The sequence below is a fragment of the Homarus americanus genome, unplaced genomic scaffold (genome assembly GCF_018991925.1).
Source record: "Homarus americanus isolate GMGI-L3 unplaced genomic scaffold, GMGI_Hamer_2.0 scaffold54443, whole genome shotgun sequence".
Lineage (NCBI taxonomy): Eukaryota > Metazoa > Arthropoda > Malacostraca > Decapoda > Nephropidae > Homarus > Homarus americanus.
In genome coordinates, this window is record NW_024750852.1 from 6,595,037 (window position 1) to 6,620,775 (window position 25,739).

The window sequence follows — 25,739 nt, forward strand, 5'->3', positions numbered from 1 at the left end:
ACTCGACTGACCTATTCATGCTTCCCTACCACATGAAAGAACCAGTTGTCAAAATTAATTGTATGGAGCCCCTGAGACACACCCAGAATGAATCTATCAAAACCATGTTATAGATTCAAGTTGTAACACAACACATAACTACAGGCTGCATCTCTGCCATACCAGGTGACTCCTGTATCAGTGCCTTACACTTTTACCTTAAAAAACTTGTATCTCACTTTCCATTTGTATTTGTTTTGAATTAAACTTTATGGTCCTGCTTTACCTTGTGTGGTCAAGCTAGGGCCACACATTCCAGTGTTATAATAAGCAGACATGATTACAATAGATATATCTTTGCCCTACAGTAGATAAAAGAGTACTTGCCTGTGGCACAGAAACAGTTTGACGGAGATCAAGAGGATTACCTTCCCCAAAGGAACTAATTACACATTAGCACTTGAAAGAGGTAAGGCATGTCCAGTACAAGAGGTTCCTTGTCCATGTAGACACTGCCATGCCCCATTGCCATCCATGAGCTTAAATTCCTTGACCAGTATTCTTTTTACTAATGACAGTCACGAGTTATGAAGGGAGGAATCTTAACTCCTGTAATGGTAGCACTGAATAAACTGTACCAATTATTGCACCAATTATTTTTATTGACCACACCATTAAGAAGCTGGACCAATTTAACTACTATAGGTATCCCTTGCTATATGAACGTTCGAGATACAAAAATTCACTTAATCAAATTTACTAAATTAACACCTTTTTCATTTAACGAATGGTTCCCTGCTTATATTGATTTTGGTCAAAGCAGCCAAATCCCTCTAGCCCTCTCCCTACCAGGATGAGGTTGTGAGCCATGTTATGGTTATTTTTCAACTCGTAATTTTGGGTAGATAAACATAGCTTCCTTCATATCTTTTTTTTACTGTACTTAGTTACATGCATGCAAAATCCTACATACAGAATGTGCAAAAAAAAAAAAAAAATAATTATCAAGGTCAAAAACAAAGTGACTACAGTAAACATTTCTTCATGAACCAGCGAGTTAGTAGGCTGAGCAGGACAGTTATGATTATTTTTCAACTTGGCTACATGCACATAATCCTACATACATACATAATGTGCAAAAAAATTAAAATAAATATTTATTATCGGGTAAAAAATATTTATTTATGTACGAGAGCAGGAGGGGGGAGCCCCATTGCTAAGGGTTGGCAGAGGCAGTGACCCAGCTGGGCAGCGTTGCTATGGCGAGGCTTGAGGTCACGCAGCCAGCATCTATGCACATGACGCTTGAGTTAAACATTCATTTAGCTTTTCCATAAGTGTTTCAGCTGCATATTTTCATCTAGATAGTATTTTATCAATGTTTTTAATGTGTTAGGTAGTAAATTACAGTTGCTGTATACTATTTATCATGAGTTAGGTAGTTTTTTGTTGTAGTTTGTAAATTGACTTCATGTTTTGGGTTTTTTGTCATTGGGGAACTGAACCCTATTTTTTCCATAAGTTCTGTTATTTGAGATAGAAAAATTCACTTAACAAATGGTTTCCAGGAACCTAACCCATTCGTATAGCGAGGGATGCCTGTACTGGTAAGTGAAAAGCTTAAGAAATAATTACATTAATCAGTTATATATACAGTATATATAAAAAACAAATAAATATTAAGTTTATTATCTACAGACACATTCAGTATAGAAGTTCCATAAACAGAAGATGGATAGTAATCAATGCCACTGCTGTCTCTGAAACCACAACTCCACTTAACTGTCTTAATACCATGTCATGTAATCTTATCAATACTTAAAAACCTCTTCAATAACTTTTTTATTTTCTATGATTTTGTAAACTGAAAGCTTGATAAGTGATACAGTTGTTGGACATTTTGAATACTTGATGCACTATTAAGTATTTCTTCACTCATAATACAAACAGAAATATCACTACAGTCTCTAGTGACCTCTGAAACTGATTATCCATAGTTCTAATTAACATATAAACATACAGTACCGTACTATCATGCCTCTTATAACAGACAAGATACATTCTTAAGGCGGGTTTGCTGAGCAAAATATCCGTTAAGAGGTCATTCTAACATGGTGCTTATGGAGATGCGTTCTTGTTTAATAGCAAAATTAATTGAACTGATAAATAAATGCCTTTAAATACTACTATTTACATACAGAATGACTAAATAGTGATTATGCATGCCAAAATAGGTCTTAAACATTAGAAAAAAGTTGCAGTTAGTTAGAAATACATATATGATTTTCCACCGCCGACTCTGTACGAAGAATACAATACAGTACTGTAAATATTAAGAAGCAAGCAAAAAAACACCTCCAGCACAATAATAATAAAACACCAAATATGGCTCTCGCAATCAGTACAGGTGATACAGGCTAAACCCCGCTAATCCAGGACCCGAGTTTGGCAGCTTCGATGGTTCGGGACGGTGTCATAGCACACTTCAAGTGGCTGTTGCCACTATTTTACCTTTAAATACTTATAATTTACCCCCAAAATATGCTTCCTAAGAGACCAGCAAGCAGTGGAAGTGGTTGTAATGTTGCAAAACATAAGCATGTGACATTAACCATTTTAGCGAGGTTCTAACCTGTATTGCTTAACTTTGTACATTCAAATGAAGACTTTGACAACGTCAATAATAAATAAAACTAAATTTAATAACACTAACTAGTTAATTTTTCAGAGCTTGCTGTGTGGTTTACCACCACTGCCCCTCTCTCCTACTGAGCACCTACTCCTTCTTTCTGGCAGTGGTGGGAGACAAGAGACAGCTCATGGGAAGACTTTCCTGGGCACCTAGGCTGGTTTACCAATACACTCACTTGCAGGCCATTTACAAGACATAATGGACAATACGTTCATAAGACACACGTAAATAGTGAGTATGAAAAGACCTACCGTGACACAACCGATATGAATCTTGGCGGGCTACTGTATACATTTGAGACGATGGCTGATTGGCTTAGAGAATGTAAGCAATAAAGATAGTGGTGGATTTTATTTTTTGTTCTTTTTCACCACTTGCTTTTATTTTTTCTCTTGAATGTCTCTTGAATGATGCTATACTATACAGTACTTATTAAATGCATATTTTTTCTTATCCGTTAAATGAAATTCCATTGGCCGAGGCTTCGTTAAAAGAGGCATGATAGTACATTATTAAAAATAATCAATAATAGTTTCTTATTGGGAACAAAAGGAGAGCAAAAATGTGATTTGAATGTACAGTACAATAATACAATAGACTTGCTACAATCGTCATCTCTAAGTAACTGAAATTGTCACCTATCCACATATTTCACCCATCTCAAAAGTAAACGCAATTTTGCAAAAAAATCCACAGACCAAAACAGACTACCCGTGGGGTCAGTGGTCACACGTATATCACATCAGATACATAGCAAAGTTGATCACAGTCCATTGTGAGGCAGTGAAAACTGGGTGCTTCAGACCAGTCAATCAACAATAAGATGGAATACAGCAGATTGTTGGTTGGCATACACTCAGTCCGCATATTATATCTCCTGAGGTAAGCAATAGACTCTTGTTACATTTGTGACTTTATCCAATTTTCTGATGTTTATATCACTAAATCAACACGTCAGCTTCCAAACACTCGGTACAGTGAGTCCTCGCTATACCTTGGGGATGAACTCCTGAGGACCACAATTAAAATCAAAATGATGAATGAAGGGGTCGACTACCCCCATTGACTTTCATCTAATACATGGAAGATGTGTCCCAACAATTGTATCTGTATCTAATTTCACTCGGTGTTTTTACAATAACATCTTACAAAATGCATCTTGGCAGTAATTGACATGTAACATTTACTAGTGATGGTCTGGAAGCTGACACAAATATAAAAAATTTTCACCTCAAGTGCCGGGATTTGAACCCAGTCATCCACTGGACCACGATGGACTAAAAGCTACCCATCCTTAGCTACTAATTGCAACTCAAGGACTCCATGCCCTTGGTGGTCTGGGCTTGTATCACAGCACTCCCAGGTAAAAATTGTTTACACTGATTATATATAGGCTCTGATCTTCAGGTGTTATGTTGCTCCTCTTCACGGTGCACCACTATCACTTACCGAATAATTAAAGAGGCCATAATCTAAAAATGGAGGGCACTTTAATGCAAAAAAAAAAAAAATGGTAACCCAACATGAGGCACAGCAGGGCTGGCACATTTGTGTTTAAAACATGAAAATGTCTGATTCTGCACATTTGTCTGAAAGAATTTATTGAATTTACTTAATATTCTGCAATGATATATACCTGTATTTACTTTTCAAGTAGTAAAGATGTTGGTGAAGATTTTACAAATAATCTAAATACAAAATACAGTAGTCTATAATTAAATTTAATTGAATATTATTTAACGATAAAAGTGAAACGGACGAATTACATTGTACAATGAACTATTGTATGCAGGACTACACAACACCCATTACTGTCACACACTTGGGTAAACTATCCTGAAAAGGATGGGGCCTTTTGTCAATTATAATTTAACTATCAACTTTCTTTTCAAATGAACAGTTAATGAAAAAATTAACACTGGGGCAATGGACAATGAGAACTGCCCCTACTGTCTTCCCCATTATCAAAAGTGAAAGTACGGGAGATAAAATGTGACGTGTTAACCATCAAACTGAAGAGAGCCATAACATTACTGTACTATGTTAACTTCAGCATCGGAGAATAAAGAAAAGCGATGACATACACAAGCAAACTAATTTGAAGATTTATCCTAACTAACAAACACCTATGTCAAGGAGGAGCAAGAAAGCATTACCAAGATCGAAGACGTTGGATATGTTTGTACGTACTTACCGCCCACAGCATGAGTGTGAGTGGTAGAATGCTGGCACAAAAGGCAATGTAGTTTCTTAAAGGAAAGCTTGTTAATTTTTGTTTATGAAGTAAAGTTTCATAAAGGTACAATAATGTGCTTTACTAAAATTTTATGTACTGTATGTAATTTCGAAGCTGTACTGCTCTAACTATCCATTATAACTGGCTCTCCACAAGTGGTTCATCCCAAATCTCCTAGGTTGGTGGAGTCTTAAGTAATGAATATTTTCCTAGTGGGCAATAAAATAAAATTCAGACATAGCAGGTACTCTTGTTACAATGAGATACTTGGTTTTTAGCCATAACCAGAAGCAAAAGACCAATATATATATATATATATATATATGTGTGTCTGTGTGTGTGTGTGTGTGTGAAGACTAAATAACTATATAAAAATGAATATAATGAGCATGTGTACAATACCAAAAATTTACAGATCAGCAGCAGCATGAGCAGAAATACTTGGGTTGTTGATCTCCTCACCGAGCTCCTCCAACAGCTCTTTACGGTATTCATCAAAGCCTCCGTCGATTTCATTAATAGTCTGCTCTTCTATGACCCACAGGTTACAGTTGGTGTCTCGGATCAAGCGCTCGTCGTGAGAGACAATGATCACGCCGCCTTTGTACTCCGAGATGGCCTCGGCAAGGGCGTCGATACTTTCAATGTCCAAGTTGTTGGTGGGTTCATCAAGAATCAGAACATCAGGAGAAGACAGACAAAGTTCAGCCAGAGCCACTCGTGCCTTCTGGCCTCCCGAGAGATCCTTATTCTTAATGGTGTGTGCGTGAGAGGCAAGACCAAATGTGCCGAGGGCTTTCCTGGCCTTCTCGTACTGAAGATTAAAAAGTCTCATTAGATATTCAGATGGAGACTCTTCTGCAGTCAGGTGTTCTCCGGAGTGCTGATCGTACCTACCAATCTTCACACGGTGATTTTTCCGTAATTCTCCTATGGTCGGGGACAGTTCGCCTAATAACAACTTCAAGAATGTTGATTTTCCTACACCATTTGGACCAACAATTGCTATCCGACAATCCATGTCTATACCAAAATCAACTTTCTTAAAAAGTGGCTTATGACCATCATAGTTAAAGCTAACATTATACAATCCCAGAATTGGGGGCTGCAGGGGTGGAGGCTCTGGGAAGTTGAATTTGACAATGTATTCTTGAGGTTTTTCAAGTAACTCAGTGGGTCCGTTTTCTTTCTCCTCTTTCTTGTTTTTGGCACGATTCTTCTCCTGCTTACGAGTGAGCACTTCCTTGGTTTTCTTTTCCTGAAGAGGGACAAGGTGTTAGGGACAAACAATTACTTATTTTCTTTTTAGTTTCATTTTTGTTGTAAAAACTTTAATACGAATGCTTTGCATATATGTATATATATTATTTTTTGCTATTTTTAGTACCTTTCCATTAAAGACAGGATGATAAAAAATAAGACAAAAAATACTGACCCACATTTACCCTCCACTCATTAAGCTGTTCTAAGTGATGTGATTAGGGATGAGGGAATAATAAAAAAATATTAATGAGGGTAAGAGGGCCAGGAGAAGGGGATGGATGAATGAAATTAAAAACTGGGTCCCAAGAGATACCAAACCTTAGAGGATTGGTAAAACAGCCAGAGAATGTTTAGAGTGGAGGACTGTGGTCGCCAACCCTCAGATATGAAGACAGTACTCTGATTGATTGACTGCTGTAAAAGACGTATTCAACTAAGGCATTTCCCTTCCTTAATATGGCCCCAAATCTGGCCGACTCCTATCACTTCACATTGATAGTATATAATACCAAAAGTGAAAGACAAATATTTGAAAGTAAAAAGTACAATATTGTTTCAGGTATGTACTAGTTAAACAAGTCTGTAAACTAAATACTTTAAAGATATGAAAAATCACACCATTTGATCAGTTCAATCGCCTTAAGTTTTCTTGGTAAGCAATGTTTAGCGAAGAATAAAACAAACGCTCGTGACAAAACTTACAGCTTGTTTCTTTGAGGCACCGGAGGCTTTCATATCCTTGATTCGCTTCTCCTGCTTTTCGTACGCCTTTATCTGCTCTTTTCTCTTTTGAACCAACATCTACAAATAATAAAATAACAAAAACATTAAAGATTATAGTTTTTCCCCAGTAAAATAATCTGGTGTTGGCCAAAAATATCCAAAGTGGCATCCCCAAAGTGAAGGGGTTAAAAGTTCCTAACATTCCTTATTACTTGAATGACCTTCCTCCTGGATAAGGGACATAACTAACAAGGGATAAATATTCACAAAAATACTCCTGGAACTGTAGGAAATTTTGTATTAGCTAAATCTTTTCAAGTGTCATTAATCTGCCTAACAGCCCTTCTAGTACAGTACTCCCATACCAGTAGACGAGTACAGTACTCCAGACAACATTAGTGACATCATGGCCACAGGTTGTTCCAAATACCAAGACCACCTTACATCACATCAACAAAAACTTCTCCATTCCTCTTCCTATATGCTGGGTCACTCACACACACACACAGTCACTGGGTCATCTACTTTAGTCCACTCCACTAAAATAATAAGTCATACCTGAGGCATTACTGTCTATGACTATGTAAGACCTTCCAGTGTTAGAACAGAAACCTTTTGTCCTATAAGAAAACCTTCAAGCGTCACATTCTCTTTAAGAACCTTGGTGTGTTACGATTGTGTTTCATCCATTGGAAGATTTAAAACTCAAATGAAGAAAGTCTAATAATTATATATATTGTATCATAATTAGCTATGCCAGTTAAAGTTATTATGAATACGTATACAGATATTTGAGATTTAATGAATGGACAAAGGACCTGTCTAATAATACACTCGCATCACAACTGTACTCGAGCCATCTGTTGTCTTTGCTCTTGTGGGGGATGGGTGTTTGTTTCAAGGACAGACGTACAGTACTATAGCGATAATAATACTATACCATAAGAAACAACAATAGAGGAAAGTGATGCAATGATGTGTAGATATGGATAGGAAACAGGTAAGACAACAAGATGAAATATTTACACACAAATACTCATAACTCATAATTAGTCCAGTACTAACCTTCTTAAACATGGAGTAATTGCCCTTGTAATATTGTAGTTTGTGCATGTCTAAGTGGATAACATCGGTACACACATTGTCAAGGAAGGACTGGTCGTGGGAAACAACCAAAAGAGTTTTCTTCCAACCCTGGAATTTTTGTAAATTTGGATAAATATATACAAAGGAAATACAATATGGGGAAAAGTTCATTAACTTTCATCATGATTTCAAAATACCTAAAGCAGTTGAAAATTTTAGTTTCCAAAAACTTTTAGAACCTAACCTAACCTAACAAACATAATAAAAATATTAAATAATATTACAGGCAACCCCAGCTATGCGGAATCCTGGGTTACGGAAATTCGTCATTATGACAAAAAAATCCACAATACGGACAAAAAACTTGCCCTCGCAGAATTTTGGTAAATTCTTAAAATTTACAAACGTAAAAATTGCGATAAATAACAAAGAAATTCAACAAAATTAAAACAACAATTTGGTGTGGATTCTTGGTGGTAGCTACAAGATGGTTGGAGGGCAGCTCACCTCCTCAGATGCCAGCAACTACCACAACAATGGCACTCCTCAGTTAGAATTCTTTCCCTGGATTGTGTTCAGCTGTGTGTCTGTGTTCGGGACTGTATTTGCCATTAAGGAATTATGGTTAATTTATTAAGATTTTCAGAAGAAAAAATCTTGATAAAGAGGAAAAAATTCACTGAAATTATGAAATATATTTTGTGTGGTAGCTACAAGATGGATGGAGTGTGGCTCACCTAGCAGCCACCACAACAATGGCACTCCTCGGTGTGAATTCTTTCCCCAGTTTTTGTTGTTATGCATCTGTGTTACTATGTACCCTTATTCAAGATGAGAGGAAGAAGACCATCAAGTTTAAGTGAAAGCAGCGATGATAAAAGATTACAGAAAGGAATTACGTTAAACAATAAACATTATGTTTTAAGGTGACTCCCAGTAACTCCCATCGTACCACCTCACCTCACCTCACCACCGCCTGCAGCACTCAACATTGTTTCTGGTGAGCTAAATTCCAGTGCGTGCATTTATTGTCATGTTACATCATGAATAAATCATTGTATGCATCTATTTTCATTCATATATGTGCTTGTGTTACATTTTTGGGCTGCAAACATTTCCGCAGGAACATATCTCGTCATATATACTGGGAATCAATGGGAAAAATAGTTTTGTGATATGGAAAGATTTTCAGGAACAGGACCCTTCCGTAACCCAGGGGATGACTGTAGTAACAACACTAATAATAACAACAAAAACAATAAATAATAATAATACTGTATTAATAATAGTACTAAAAACGACAATAATATTAATAGTTATAAAAAGGTGAGGGGGAAAAACCACCTAACACTTTCTGACAGAGGTAATAATAGGTACTGTCACCTCCTGCTCCATCACAGTACAGTAATGTGTCCCAGCACAAGAGCTCACAACAACACTAGTGGACCTTAAACTTAGGAAAACCTAAATCAAAGTTTAACACAGCCGCCAGCAGCTTCATTTGCATAGACAGTGGCTGCTTCATGAGTGGCTACCATAGCAACACAGCCCAGCCCGGCTCTCACACAAAGAAATGTTTATTCCCTTTTTGACCAAAGATAGTTATTTCCTTTAACCTTTTTTTTTTGTATATTATTGATGTAGGATTGTGAGTGCAGGTAACTGAGTAGAAAAGAAAGGTGAACAAAGTTAAGTATATTTATCCAAAACTATGAGTTGAAAAATAATCATAACATAACTACTCCCAGCTGATCCTGGTAACCCTCGCTGGTGTACGGATAAATGTTTATTGATTGAACTGGCAAAGGTGGGTTGGGTACTTTCAGTGTGAGTGAGAGAGAAATGAGAGAGAACACAAAAATTGTATTAAACAACTCAAATTCAATTTACAAGTGCTACAGAAAAACCTTACCTGCAGATAATTGTCTAACCAAATGACGGCGTTCAAGTCCAGATGGTTGGTAGGTTCGTCAAGCATGAGCAGAGTTGGTTCCATGAAGAGGGCGCGGGCTAGGGACACTCTCATTCTCCAACCGCCTGAGAAGTTCTTGGTCGCTCTGCCCTGCATCTCACGGGTAAACCCAAGACCGGCCAAAATCCTGAAATATCATTCGTTTTAGATGTTTACCATTTCTGTCTCTACATATCATATAAAGTCCCTAGGTTTACACATTAAAATAACAAATGGCATTTTCAAAGTTCTAAACATTATCACACTCAGCTACGTACACAAGCACAACAATACACAGTACAGTACTTTGTTCACACAAGATTCTGTCAACATTAATGTAAGACTGCATTGTTTTATGTAAGGTTAAAAAATGTGATTAAAATAACACAGCATTTATGAAATTTGCAAAATTAAGTCACGACACAATGCAAATAGTGTCTATTGGTCAGGGCTGTGGAGTCGGAGTCGAGGAGTCGGAGGAAATTTCGGCTTGTGGAGTCGGAGTCGGTAAAATTTGAACATTTTCTAAAAGCCATTTGAACAAGTTATAATCAAGATATCAAATTTTGGTTAACAGATCCTTAAGTAGAACATTCAGGAGTACCTATACTGAAATTTTGAACAAAATCCATTTTTTGGCCGAAATGACGAAAATTGTAAGTCTATAGCCTTAAAGGATTTTTGGCCAAAAATACGTTTTCTCTCTGAACTAAAATTTAATGTGCCTAACTATTTAAGTACATTCAGAATAATACACAAGCACCAAGAAATGACCTCGAAAACCCATAAGTGGCGAGTAATTAGCATTGCAAAAGTAATTAAAATATTCTAAAAATCATTTGAACATTTTCTAAAAGCCATTTGAACAAGTTATAATCAAGATATCAAATTTTGGTTAACAGATCCTTAAGCAGCACATTCAGGAGTACCTATACTGAAATTTTGAACAAAATCCATTTTTTGGCCGAAAATGACAAAAATTGTAAGTCTATAGCCTTAAAGGATTTTTGGCCAAAAATACGTTTTCTCTCTGAACTAAAATGTAATGTGCCTAACTATTTAAGTACATCCAGAATAATACACAAGCACCAAGAAATGACCTCGAAAACCCATAAGTGGCGAGTAATTAGCATTGCAAAAGTAATTAAAATATTCTAAAAATCATTTGAACATTTTCTAAAAGCCATTTGAACAAGTTATAATCAAGATATCAAATTTTGGTTAACAGATCCTTAAGCAGCACATTCAGGAGTACCTATACTGAAATTTTGAACAAAATCCATTTTTTGGCCGAAATGACGAAAATTGTAAGTCTATAGCCTTAAAGGATTTTTGGCCAAAAATACGTTTTCTCTCTGAACTAAAATTTAATGTGCCTAACTATTTAAGTACATCCAGAATAATACACAAGCACCAAGAAATGACCTCGAAAACCCATAAGTGGCGAGTAATTAGCATTGCAAAAGTAATTAAAATATTCTAAAAATCATTTGAACATTTTCTAAGCCATTTGAACAAGTTATAATCAAGATATCAAATTTTGGTTAACAGATCCTTAAGCAGCACATTCAGGAGTACCTATACTGAAATTTTGAACAAAATCCATTTTTTGGCCGAAATGACGAAAATTGTAAGTCTAAAGCCTTAAAGGATTTTTGGCCAAAAATACGTTTTCTCTCTGAACTAAAATTTAATGTGCCTAACTATTTAAGTACATCCAGAATAATACACAAGCACCAAGAAATGACCTCGAAAACCCATAAGTGGCGAGTAATTAGCATTGCAAAAGTAATTAAAATATTCTAAAAATCATTTGAACATTTTCTAAAAGCCATTTGAACAAGTTATAATCAAGATATCAAATTTTGGTTAACAGATCCTTAAGCAGCACATTCAGGAGTACCTATACTGAAATTTTGAACAAAATCCACTTTTTTGGCCGAAATGACGAAAAATTGTAAGTCTATAGCCTTAAAGGATTTTTGGCCAAAATACTTTTTCTCTCTGAACTAAAAATTTAATGTGCCTAACTATTTAAGTACATCCAGAATAATACACAAGCACCAAGAAATGACCTCGAAAAACCCATAAGTGGCGGTAATTAGCATTGCAAAAGTAATTAAAATATTCTAAAAATCATTTGAACATTTTCTAAAAGCCATTTGAACAAGTTATAATCAAGATATCAAATTTTGGTTAACAGATCCTTAAGCAGCACATTCAGGAGTACCTATACTGAAATTTTGAACAAAATCCATTTTTGGGCCGAAAATGACAAAAATTGTAAGTCTAAAGCCTTAAAGGATTTTTGGCCAAAAATACGTTTTCTCTCTGAACTAAAATTTAATGTGCCTAACTATTTAAGTACATCCAGAATAATACACAAGCACCAAGAAATGACCTCGAAAACCCATAAGTGGCGAGTAATTAGCATTGCAAAAGTAATTAAAATATTCTAAAAATCATTTGAACATTTTCTAAAAGCCATTTGAACAAGTTATCAAGATATCAAATTTTGGTTAACAGATCCAAGCACATTCAGGAGTACCTATATTGAAATTTTGAACAAAATCCATTTTTTGGCCGAAATGACGAAAATTGTAAGTCTAGCCTTAAAGGATTTTTGGCCAAAAATACGTTTTCTCTCTGAACTAAAATTTAATGTGCCTAACTTTTTAAGTACATCCAGAATAATACACAAGCACCAAGAAATGACCTCGAAAACCCATAAGTGGCGAGTAATTAGCATTGCAAAAGTAATTAAAATATTCTAAAAATCATTTGAACATTTTCTAAAAGCCATTTGAACAAGTTATAATCAAGATATCAAATTTTGGTTAACAGATCCTTAAGCAGCACATTCAGGAGTACCTATACTGAAATTTTGAACAAAATCCATTTTTTGGCCGAAATGACAAAAATTGTAAGTCTATAGCCTTAAAGGATTTTTGGCCAAAAATACGTTTTCTCTCTGAACTAAAATTTAATGTGCCTAACTATTTAAGTACATCCAGAATAATACACAAGCACCAAGAAATGACCTCGAAAACCCATAAGTGGCGAGTAATTAGCATTGCAAAAGTAATTAAAATATTCTAAAAATCATTTGAACATTTTCTAAAAGCCATTTGAACAAGTTATAATCAAGATATCAAATTTTGGTTAACAGATCCTTAAGCAGCACATTCAGGAGTACCTATACTGAAATTTTGAACAAAATCCATTTTTTGGCCGAAATGACGAAAATTGTAAGTCTATAGCCTTAAAGGATTTTTGGCCAAAAATACGTTTTCTCTCTGAACTAAAATTTAATGTGCCTAACTATTTAAGTACATCCAGAATAATACACAAGCACCAAGAAATGACCTCGAAAACCCATAAGTGGCGAGTAATTAGCATTGCAAAAGTAATTAAAATATTCTAAAAATCATTTGAACATTTTCTAAAAGCCATTTGAACAAGTTATAATCAAGATATCAAATTTTGGTTAACAGATCCTTAAGCAGCACATTCAGGAGTACCTATACTGAAATTTTGAACAAAATCCATTTTTGGCCGAAATGACGAAAATTGTAAGTCTATAGCCTTAAAGGATTTTTGGCCAAAAATACGTTTTCTCTCTGAACTAAAATTTAATGTGCCTAACTATTTAAGTACATCCAGAATAATACACAAGCACCAAGAAATGACCTCGAAAACCCATAAGTGGCGAGTAATTAGCATTGCAAAAGTAATTAAAATATTCTAAAAATCATTTGAACATTTTCTAAAAGCCATTTGAACAAGTTATAATCAAGATATCAAATTTTGGTTAACAGATCCTTAAGCAGCACATTCAGGAGTACCTATACTGAAATTTTGAACAAAATCCATTTTTTGGCCGAAAATGACAAAAATTGTAAGTCTAAAGCCTTAAAGGATTTTTGGCCAAAAATACGTTTTCTCTCTGAACTAAAATTTAATGTGCCTAACTATTTAAGTACATCCAGAATAATACACAAGCACCAAGAAATGACCTCGAAAACCCATAAGTGGCGAGAAATTAGCATTGCAAAAGTAATTAAAATATTCTAAAAATCATTTGAACATTTTCTAAAAGCCATTTGAACAAGTTATAATCAAGATATCAAATTTTGGTTAACAGATCCTTAAGCAGCACATTCAGGAGTACCTATACTGAAATTTTGAACAAAATCCATTTTTTGGCCGAAATGACAAAAATTGTAAGTCTATAGCCTTAAAGGATTTTTGGCCAAAAATACGTTTTCTCTCTGAACTAAAATTTAATGTGCCTAACTATTTAAGTACATCCAGAATAATACACAAGCACCAAGAAATGACCTCGAAAACCCATAAGTGGCGAGTAATTAGCATTGCAAAAGTAATTAAAATATTCTAAAAATCATTTGAACATTTTCTAAAAGCCATTTGAACAAGTTATAATCAAGATATCAAATTTTGGTTAACAGATCCTTAAGCAGCACATTCAGGAGTACCTATCAGGGCTGTGGAGTCGGAGTCGGAGTCGAGTCGGAAAATTTCGGCTTGTGGAGTCGGAGTCGGAGTCGGTAAAATTGTCCAGACTCCGACTCCGACTCCGACTGAAGCTATTCTGTTCCTAAGAACAAATATATGAACTCAGGCATATTCATTGCAGTGATTCCACTGATCCCACTAATTTTCTTAAATTATTAAAAGAATTTATTTCCATTTTATAAGCATTATTATGAATTTATTGTAGCAGGCACAGTATAGCACTATAATTTTGGACGATAGTCTCTTCTTTACCATTTGAAATTTTGAATTATATCAAATTTTGTTTCGTTGAAAACTGCACAGAGGCTCTCAGCTACAAAACAATTAGCTACAACCTGTTTTTGGTGAGATTAAGGCAAATTTAATTTAATAACTTAATCATGTAAGGTTTATCCATTTTCCTTAATAAGGTATTCATTTCTTTAATGTACATAAATATATAACTTTACTGTACTTTAAAAGGAATTGTAGGATCATCATTTAGATCCACATCAGATTATGAGCTTAAACAAAATTCACATGCTGAGATCGAACTTTTAGATATACATGTAAATGGTGTTTTCTAGTTAATATCTTGAATTCTTAATAAATTTATTTTTCTTTTGATTGAAACTTTGAAAGTCAAGCCTATCATCTTTTTGTAGTTCTTAAATATCGTCCAGATCATTAATAAAGCTGTAGCAGTATAGCCACGGTGTTTTACTTTTTACCTATGCAGGTTACAACATACAAATTACAATTAGGATGGTAGAAATAGTTGTTACAAATAGGCCAAGGAGTCGGAGTCGGAAGCATAAAAATTTTGTCTTCGACTCCACAGCCCTGCTATTGGTTTTAACTTGCCTCAGCAATTCTCCCACCATGTTTTTTCATTTATGTATACAGTACTTCAAATGACTGTATGAGACCTAACCTTAAACATAAAATGTCTACAGCTTATAGATAAATGTTAAATACTGAAATGTCTAAAACAGTTTTCCTCTGATTTTTGTCACATTGTTCTTGTTCCCTTTTTACCACTAGCAAGAGAACTGCTGGAAAATGTAGGGAAGAGCCCTGGGATTATCCAGCCATAAAACTTACTTCAATATATCTGATGGCAACTGTAGACCCCATACCATCGGGTCATCAAGTTCAGCCCCCAAAACATGGAAAAATGGCTGGAAAATGGTGATAACAAGCTTACCATTTTAATATCACAAGAATGGCAAAAAAGGGGTGTGGGTGATGGTGGGGTAATCAGTTGATGTACAGTTGTGAGATAAACATGCACAAGCCTCTCAACTGTACAGGTATTTCATATTGCAGTTTGTAATAACAACATACCTCCTGGCCTTGGGCTCTGCCTTATCTGCTCCAATAGCCTTCAGCTCATCGTAAACATCTTGTAAACGATCCATATCCACCTCTTTGTTTTTCTTCTTCATGTTTCCCTCATGTTCGTCTTTCTCCTTCAGAAGATCACTGCGTTTCTTGTCCGCTTGGAGGACGACATCAATGGCTCGAGTGTCGTCGGCGATTACCTCCTGTGAAATCATCAAGTTAGTGAGCATTTGATGTACTGTACAATAAGATCTAAAGAATAAGCAATACCTGCTAGCTGCACCGTACGTCCAAAGGACATCCAAGACACTTTTCAGTGCTGATATAAAATACAAGCTGAAGGAAAGTACAAATTACAGTCTTTTTATATAAAAGAAAACCTGGATTAACTCTTCAACCTTTAACAAGAAATAAATGTATACACAAAAAGAGGAGGTTGCATTAGCCTAAAATAACAATTTATGAGTTTATCCCCTCCTTGGTACTTGAAAGAATAATAATAATAATAAAAAAAATGACTAAGCTTTTAAATTCACAGACGGCCATTATCTGTAGCTGAAGTAACCTTACATCATCACCATCCACATCTGTCAGTAACTACTAGATAATGCTCATATGATAATCTCCTGATGGTGAAGTTCTTGCAGACATTCCTCAAGACATGTTTATCAACTTTATCAAAAAAACCCAAATAACAAAAATACTTCTCAAACAAAATAGTCTTATTATCTGACAAATAGCAAATACGGTACAGAACTTTTAATCCACAAGGCAGAGAAGGACAGCTAAGACTTCTCCTTCACCTGTTAAGTTTCCTGACCACACCTACAGTAACACACGATCAACTGGCTCAGAAGAGACTCAATAAGGTTTGGCCACTTTATTGCCCATTCTTGACTGACTTATGGAAGGTCTCTTAAAGATGTAATTATTGGTCTGTCAAAATTTAAAATATAAAGGCAAGACTTACCTGTTCACAGTAAAGAACATCGATATTTGGAGGAATGTTGAGAGCCCTGGACTGTATGTGACGTAGTAGAGTGGTCTTGCCATGGCTGAAAATGATCATAATGGTAATAAATTTCCTGGGATCTTATGTTCCTCTCTAACACATGATGTAGAGCACCCAGAGGTGCCACCATGAGCCACAGGCATAGCTTCCACTCACTAATAGTTTACACTTGTTATGAACTCTCCACTGTTCCAGCTATGTATCTAATACAGTGAGCATTACAGTACAGCCAATCCAACAGTATTGAGTCCCCAGGTGTCTAAAAGATTATGAAACATCAGGTAAAGACCAACTCAACTCAGCCGATACATTAGTATGATGGAGGTTATTGCTTGTTTTCTATTCCATCAGAACCTGGAGAGTTGATAGTTTTGGGTTGGCTGTACATATGTGAAAATATACACAGTACAGTACAGTACTTATCACTTATATTCAAGCATTATAAAACTGCCTACTCATCTGAAGCTACTACTTAACTGACCCGGTCGCAATAACAATACAGTGATATCTCCATTAGCCGGAACAATTGGTGCAGAGCACTTCCGGGAATGAGGGATTTCTGGGTAACAAGACGATTCTATCAAACCCGGAAAAAAATCCCTCATCCCCGAAATTTTCCGGGTTATGGAAAAATGTTCTCGGAAGTTCCAGAAATTGCCCATTACATCATTTCTCGAACCCGGGAAAAAATCCTTCATCCCCGGAATTTTCCAGGGAACGGAAAATTTTTATCGGAATTTCCAGAAAATGCGCCTGATTTTTTCTCTCTCAAACCCGGAAAATATCCTCCGTCCCCGTAATTTTCCGGAAAATGTGCCCCTCGGAAAATCGTTCCCAACGCCGGAATTTCCTGGAAAATTCCGACTATCGGAGAGTTCTGGGTTTGAGGTATTCCGGCTAACGGAGATATTACTGTTTTGAAATTATCCAGTTTCGTTAAAAGATTCTCTGTATTGCTAACTTAAATTGCATAAAAAAATCATTTAAGAAACCCAATTGAGATGGGTTAAGCGTTATGCTCTGGAGAAACACCTCAACGGACATATGAAGAAATGGATTGATGGATCCCCTTTCTATACCTCAAGCCAGTCAGCTGCGTGGAAGCAGGACACAATAAACAACTTGGGCTAAAGAAAATCTAAACAATTCAGGAAACCAAAATGATACTGTATATACAAATTTAACTTCAATGATGATTAAATATGTATGCAGAGACAGGATATAAAGTCATCTAAGCAGAGTATGAAGGATTAATTACACTTACCCATTAGGACCAACCAGACCATATCTTCGCCCATTTGCAATCATGAGTGAAGCATTTGTGAACAGTGCCTTGCCCTTGGCTGATATACTGAAGTTCTCAATCTGGAAAGAAGATGAGAATATTGTAATGAACTATGAATAACACACTTTTTCATGTTGCAGGATATGAGGAGGAGGAGGAGGTGTTTTGTTGATAGTGATGCAGCCTCCAGAGACAAACAGAATACTGTAGAGAATTTCACCACTAAAATGGGTTAGGGGGAGTTGTATGATAACCCTTCGATGGGTACTGTCATGGCATCTGCAGCAATTGTATCATTTAGCAGTCAGTAACAAAGGGTGCTTAAACATTACATTGCAAGCCAGTGTTAGTGCAAAAAATGTGAAGTTGTGTGTTGCCTGTCATCATCAATCATCAATCTTTTACAGCCATTTTCCACACTTCCATGGGTTATTATGTCTAAGTGGGGATGATGTCAAGATATGTAGGAAGAAACACAATAACAGAGCAGGGTTAAGAAATGTACTGTAGCAATGGAGCAACTCGCACCATAACTCTCATAGATCTACCTCCGTATTAAATACCAAACAGCAGTGACTTGACGCATGATAATGGTGGCCATCAAAATACATCAGTGTCCAAAACCTCTGGTGAATTTGTGCATCAAAATTTGTTAAGTGTGTGAGATATGGATACTTAAAATTCAACTGTATGGGCTGATAGGTACATTCATTATAGCTACTGTACATGTTAGTTACTGCATAGAACATATAATTGAAAATCTATAAATTCATATAGTAATAATTTATCTTAAAATATTCAAATTAACTAGAACATTCACTCTCTGACAGGTTACACCTAAATATTGCAATAATTCCAATTTTACAGGTGAAAGATAGGACGACTGTTTCTAATATGGAATTATATATATTTTTTCATCTTAAATAAAAGCTACTGTTTTATACCAGAACCTTCTTACCTTAATGTCCACAGCATTTTCTAACTGTGATTGCTGTTTATCAGATTTTTCTGCCTGGGAGACAGAGAATGTGTCATCAAGGGCAGAGGAGCCGTGTCCTCCCTTTTTCAACATGGCTTCCATTTGTCTCTCGTACTCCAACTGTTGCTTTATCTTCTTCCTCTCCTTGTGCGACAACTTCTTTAATGCTTCTTTTTCTGTTTAAAAAAATTATTGCTTTAGCACTTTGATTCTAAATTTGTATACGGAATTCCCCTTCCTAAAACTGTAAATTTATGCTCATGGCCAAAGACTACTGTACGTTCTAAGGTGACAAACTTCTGTTGTAAGAGAGCACACACACAAGACACTATTTTGTGGCCTGAACAGACTATCTGTTTAGTTTTCTTATTACCTTAAGAGTTATTGCCAATCTTTCTTCTGCTGGCACACATTTTCTCATACTGGTGACTTCATGAGAAATTGCTAGTCTTAAATCCTCATGGAGCAAAATTGACCCCTGAGCAATGATCAGATGTACCCAGTACAGTATAGTACTTTTTTTATGCTTCATTCTTCTGCTGCTTAGCAGTAAATCACAATCACATGCCACATCTTTGAAGTCCATGTTAAAACTGCTGGCAGAAGCTCAAAGTAGCTTGTGTATGGGGCCTTTAAGTTAGGAATATAAGTGATTTTTCTGTGTTGGTGACAGAAATTAACTGTAATTTTATTTATCCAGAAAGACCCCGAGCATTAACAAATGTCAGAAGATTAAATGGTGTTTGTATCATCCACCATTACACTCATTATGTCCTTTTTTCACCACCAGGTGTGCCTTTAATACATTAACACAAGACATATCAGTAAAGACTTCATCAACAAAGGGTCTTTATTCTAGACCTATATCCAAAAATTATTTTCTAATAAAACAAATCAACCAATTTTCAAGAGAGAGAGAGAGAGCGAAAAAAATGGTAATTCTGTAGTGCCGCACCAACACTAAGTATACCGGGCACCTTATGTACCTGTATATTCATTTTAATAGTTTTGCTTTTACTGAATTTTTTATTTGATATACCCTGTAGTTTTATCTGAAGAAGAAAAGTTGCATTTATCCAATTAACACTTTATTCTTTCATATGATATCAGATCAAATCCCGGGACATTAAATCACTACGTGTATTTAATATTTAGCTTAATTAACCATGCTTAATACAGAACAATACTGTACACTGTTTTAGTTTACCGGGTAAGTGTCATTATAAACTGACCAGGTCTGGTACGGGAAGCCCTGAGATGCCCGTGTCAACACCTCAACATCTTCCAGTGCTGCAAAAATTCCCTAAGTGGTTCCTTCCCATGAGTCTGACATCTAAAGTATTACCGTAACTTCACATAATGATTAAATACCCTAACACCGGTCCAACGAAATACCCAAAAGTACCCAAAAGTATATTAAATCAGGGTAAAATCTTGACGAATATATGTTTTACATCAATAAAACCTGATTAATGCTGTTTTCATTGAAATGTAGTCAAAATAATGAAATAATAAACAGCGAAAAATGCTAAATTCCAAAGAGTCACCTATCCAAAATGGAGATATACTTACCGATGTTTCTGTTACTTTGGGGTATTTAACATAGCCGTAGGATTTACTTTTTGTTAGGTTAGGTTAGTGAAGTGCATCACGATGGATCTGAGTTATCTCCCTTGTTCACGAACTCTTTGGAATTTAGCGTTCGCCAATACTGAAAGTTTTTCGCTGTTTATTATTTCATCTTACAAATTATTTTTACAAAATTACACTAAAAATATTATTAAACATGTTTTGTGTATGTATAACAGATATTTGTTAAGGTTTGACCCTTATTTGCTATACTTTTGGGTACTTTGTGGCTCCCCCCTAACACTACCTGGAGGGGGGCGGGTTAGGTAACTATGATGCCAGTTGTACTATACAGGATACAATAAATCATTTCTTAAGGCAAATATATACTGTGTAACTTTTTGAGGATCACAACAACTTTCCTTCAATATACAAGATCTTTAAAGCCAAGATTAAATTTGACATTCCTTGCACCAGGTTTACAAGACAGCAAATAAAGAACATACAATAATGATCATACTAGGAATAAAATAAACCTGGTAATTATTCTGTAAACAATAGCAAATGATTTAGACAGGTTTTCACGCTAATACAGTAGTGTTCAAAGTTTGGGGCAATGCATACAGTAATTAGAGTTATGAGTATTGGCCCCACTGGTAGGGTTTCGAAGAGAGAAAATGTGGAATTAAAAACATAACAAGGCCCATACCTAACCTAACCTAATCCAACCAAAATTTCCCAAGCATAATACAGGAACTAGCTACTGTACACAATTCTTATTTTATCCCGAAGCGAAAAATTAAGAGAGGTTCGTTCAGATGCCAAGAATACACTAACCTGCCAGACGTTTCTTCTTTAACTTCATTTCTTCACTCTCCTCCTCTTCCTCTTCTTCGGACTCCTCTGCCGGGGGTGAGGCCAAGACCTGGGCCGGCGGGGGTGGTGAGGGGGTCGTCGTCACCTCCATAGGCTCGGGTGTTGTTACCTTCTCCTCTTCCTTCTGTTTCTCTTTTCCGCTATTAGGTTTCTCCTCTACTTCCTCTCTATCTACATCTTCTGGTTTCTTCTCTTCCACTACTTCCATTTCCTCTTTCTTCTTTGCTACTTCCTCTTCCATCTTTGCTACTTCCTCTTTTTTCTTCACCACCTCCACTTCCTTTTCCTTCTCTTCTTCTTCCTCTTCCATGTCTTCGTCTTCTGCGTCAGCCTCTTCGTCCTCCTCTTCCTCCTGAATCTTCTTTCTTTCTTTCTTTTTCTTCTGTTTTGCTTTGAAGTCCATCTGTTTAGACATCTCGTCATCGGTTCCGTCTTCCAAGTCCATGTTTATCATCTTATCCGCCAGTACATCCTCGTCATCATCGGACCAATCGTCTTTCTTCCCCTTCTTCTTCTTATCTTTCTTCTTCTTCATGTGTTTAATTGTCACTTTCTCTTTGGTGGTTTCTTCGTCACTTTCGCCGGCAGGGTTTGTGATGTCTTCGACTACCTTGTCTTCCTCGCTCCAGTCTTCTCCTTTCCCTTTTCCTTTCTTCTTTTTCCCCTTCTTCTGCATTGCTTCGTTCTTTTTACTCACAGGTGGTTCGTCTTCATCATCACTTACGTCGTTCTTCGCCTTATCTTCCTCGCTCCAGTCTTCTCCTTTCCCTTTTCCTTTCTTCTTTTTCCCCTTCTTCTGCATTGCTTCGTTCTTTTTACTCACAGGTGGTTCGTCTTCATCATCGCTTACGTCGTTCTTCGCCTTATCTTCCTCGCTCCAGTCTTCTCCTTTCCCTTTTCCTTTCTTCTTTTTCCCCTTCTTCTGCATTGCTTCGTTCTTTTTACTCACAGGTGGTTCGTCTTCATCATCACTTACGTCGTTCTTCGCCTTATCTTCCTCGCTCCAGTCTTCTCCTTTCCCTTTTCCTTTCTTCTTTTTCCCCTTCTTGTGCATTGCTTCGTTCTTTTTACTCACAGGTGGTTCGTCTTCATCATCACTTACGTCGTTCTTCCCCTTTCCTTTCTTCTTCTTTCCCTTCTTCTCTTCCATGTCTATGGCTGGTGTCTTAACATTATCTTCCTCATCACTCACATCATTCTTGGTTCTACCTTTCTTCTTCTTACCTTTCTTCTTATCATCTACTTCCACTAGTTGGCTCTTCACTAGTTCCTCATCATCACTTATCTCATTTTTATTCTTTCCTTTCTTCTTTTTATTTTTCTTCTGTACAGCTGTCACACTTTCCTCTTCACTGTCCTGTACATTACCCGTTACTTTCTTCTCTTCCTCCGCATCAGAGCCCCAATCTCCCTTGTTCTTACCCTTCTTGCCTTTCTTGGGTGGCATCCTGGTAGCCAATTAAAGATGTTATGTAGTCTGTAAGGAGGTAAACTTAACAAATTTGTGGTATTATGCGGCGGCCACCTCTCTCTACATGTGGACCAGGAGAGACCAGCCACCTTAAGGGATTACAACTATAACTATTGTCATACATAAAGTTTTATATAAACAACAAATATGTAATACGTATCTAAAATTATATCCAGTTTTTATTTATGTATAATTAAATAACTTTTATAATTATATTCATGTAATGTATATCTATTATAATTTAAAGGGATGTTGAGAGAGAAGTTATATATTAATGGTCCTTATCATTCTCCGATTATCTGCTTTAAATTAACACGAATGACGCAATAAATGTGAGACTAAATATCTGTATGAAATTATGTACTCACTTTATTCACTAAATAAATGGTTTTATCTTTTAATTTTACAAAAGAAATCAGAAATATGGGTATACTAATAATAACACAATAATAAATGACAAATTTGAGGTTTTTATGGTATTCAGTGGGTAATACAGTACTGTAGTGAGTGGCTAATGTATTTTATTGTTTTCATTGTGTGTGGATCAGTGATGTCAAAGAAAACAGTGAGCAACAAAATGTACTTTCTTCAAATTCACTTTTGATTTATTTATAACTATATATTTAATTAAACTCCATTTTATATTTAAGCAATTTTATTGCACTTTTAATATATATATATATATATATATATATATATATATATATATATATATATATATATATATATATATATATATATATATATATATATGTGCAAGTAAATCACTGTAGTACAACCAGAGAGTAGTTTTAAGTACCTAAGTACAGCATTGGGGAATGACTAGTTTTAGAATAAGACCTGACATAGCAAGCTGGCGTAACGCTTAAAATATTAATAGTTTGAAACCCAAATTTGCTTTTGAGTGGTACCCTACACCAGGTGTCAAACTCATGGCCCGCGGGCCAAATGTGGCCCTTGGGAGGGTCAGGTGTGGCCTGCAGATGACGGTAAAATTTATCATCCCGTGAAATTATGAAAAAAAAGTAGATATAATCATGTTTATTTAGTAAAATGAATTTTACATACATAAGACTAGACAAATCCAAATGAGGTATTCCTGGTAAGCCAGGTAAGGCAATGTGTGAAGCTGTAAACTTCAATCCTGCAAATATGTGACATAGCACTTGTGTTGGCCCTGAAGAGGGTAACTAAAATAAGAATTGGCCCTCGAAAGGTTTAGAGTTTGACACCACTGCCCTACAGTGTGAGCTGCAGGAGGGTTTAATGTTCTTTTCAACAGATTATGTTGGCTAGAGACAATTTAAGGTCGGGGTACAGTACTAAAATTTAGCTGAGGTAGCCTTAAGATTTACTACGGTGTTCAGTGGTTGATGACATGTTACGGGGAGGGGGAGGCACAACCCCCCCCCCCCCAAAAAAAAACTCCAAACATCTAATTTTCAACAATATGTAACTAATAAGAAATAAGTATTTTTTTATTGAGTGCCATTACCTGTGCTACATACTATACAAATGTCAAGTGTTATATATGCATTATAATCTACAATTTACAAGAAATACTATTTCCAGATTAATGACTCACAAATCAATATTATCCATGTATATATATATATATATATATATATATATATATATATATATATATATATATATATATATATATATATATATATATATATATATATATATATATATATCTTGATAAAATCACACGGGAAAAGGGAAACAACGGATTTTATCAAGATTTATCTTATCCACAGGTTGTGTTTGATCAGCCTTGACCCAAATATATGTGTGTAAGACAGTGTAGCTCGCTTTACATGGTGAACAAATACGTCTTCAGTGGGTGGTAGGCTCCAAAGGCCCTTCTCTCTGACATACAGGTTTGCCCTGAGTATGTTCAGGTTTTTATATTTACCATTACCAGTTTGATTGACTTAGACATCAGACATAAAATTCTGGGCAACACTGATGACTTCTTGAACTGGTTCCGTTGTTATATTTGGACTGACTTTCAAGCTGCTGACACACTTAAATTAGTTATTGTTAGATGTCGAGATTCGCTGTACCATTTATGAACAAAATCTCCTTTCATATTAATGCATAATCTTACTTATCAAATATAATATCAGATGTCTCAGTTGGAAAGATGCTGATCAAACTACTGTTGCCGTCCACGATAAGACACCACAACAAACGTGACAAGAAAGAAATAAACTGCCTAGCTATTTTGTTTTCCCAATTCAACCCAGCCATTTTAACTCCCCAACTCTATCACTGATAGACTATCAGCATCCTGTTCCTCGCAACGTAGTTTCAATATTTTAAACACAATTTCGTAGAGTTATCCACCAAATCTTGTATCATTGTCACAGAAAACAAATATATTTGTATTTTATAGAAAACGTAAATACTTAACTCTCAAAGGGTTAACCCGGGAAAATTCTCTTCCTGGGGTCGCCTCTAACACCTCGTGTGTACTAAAGTATAATAAAGCTAAAATTAAAGAAGTTAAGCAGAGGTACATATTCAAAAGCTATATTTTATGATAAATAGTTTATATTTAGACGATGTAGCTAAAAATAATAAGTTTTAATAGTAAAGTTTTAGTATATATCAAAGTAAATATAAATTAAAACTCAGTTAATGATGACATGTCAAATAACACTTAAAATAGAAAGGAAAATTACCTCAAATGATAGAAGTAAATGGAATAATATAATATTTTAAGAGAAAGACATACAAACTGAATATT

At 35.7% G+C, this 25,739-nt stretch overlaps 1 protein-coding gene across 1 annotated transcript; it reads right to left on the reverse strand.

The window, feature by feature from the left end:
• Nucleotides 1–1,652: 1,652 nt before the first annotated feature.
• Nucleotides 1,653–23,068, reverse strand: LOC121854372 (ATP-binding cassette sub-family F member 1-like). Its single transcript, XM_042349001.1, has 9 exons — nt 21,472–23,068; nt 19,045–19,241; nt 18,066–18,166; nt 16,760–16,844; nt 15,793–15,992; nt 9,892–10,078; nt 7,959–8,087; nt 6,873–6,971; nt 1,653–6,165 (listed from the first exon to the last, which is right to left on the reverse strand). The coding sequence occupies exons 1-9, from the start codon at nt 22,955–22,957 to the stop codon at nt 5,317–5,319; spliced, it is 3,333 nt and encodes a 1,110-aa protein (XP_042204935.1). The 5' UTR covers nt 22,958–23,068; the 3' UTR covers nt 1,653–5,316.
• Nucleotides 23,069–25,739: the final 2,671 nt, after the last annotated feature.

Bases quoted from the DNA above. Each gene is read 5' to 3' on its own strand.
- LOC121854372 (XM_042349001.1), bottom strand. From the start codon at position 22,957: ATGCCACCCAAGAAAGGCAAGAAGGGTAAGAACAAGGGAGATTGGGGC. The intron at 19,242-21,471 runs GTTAGTGTATTC...TTTTTTAAACAG, and splicing joins AAAGAAGAAACGTCTGGCAG to AAAAAGAAGCATTAAAGAAG. The intron at 10,079-15,792 runs GTATGTTGTTAT...ATGATATTTCAG, and splicing joins GCAGAGCCCAAGGCCAGGAG to GATTTTGGCCGGTCTTGGGT.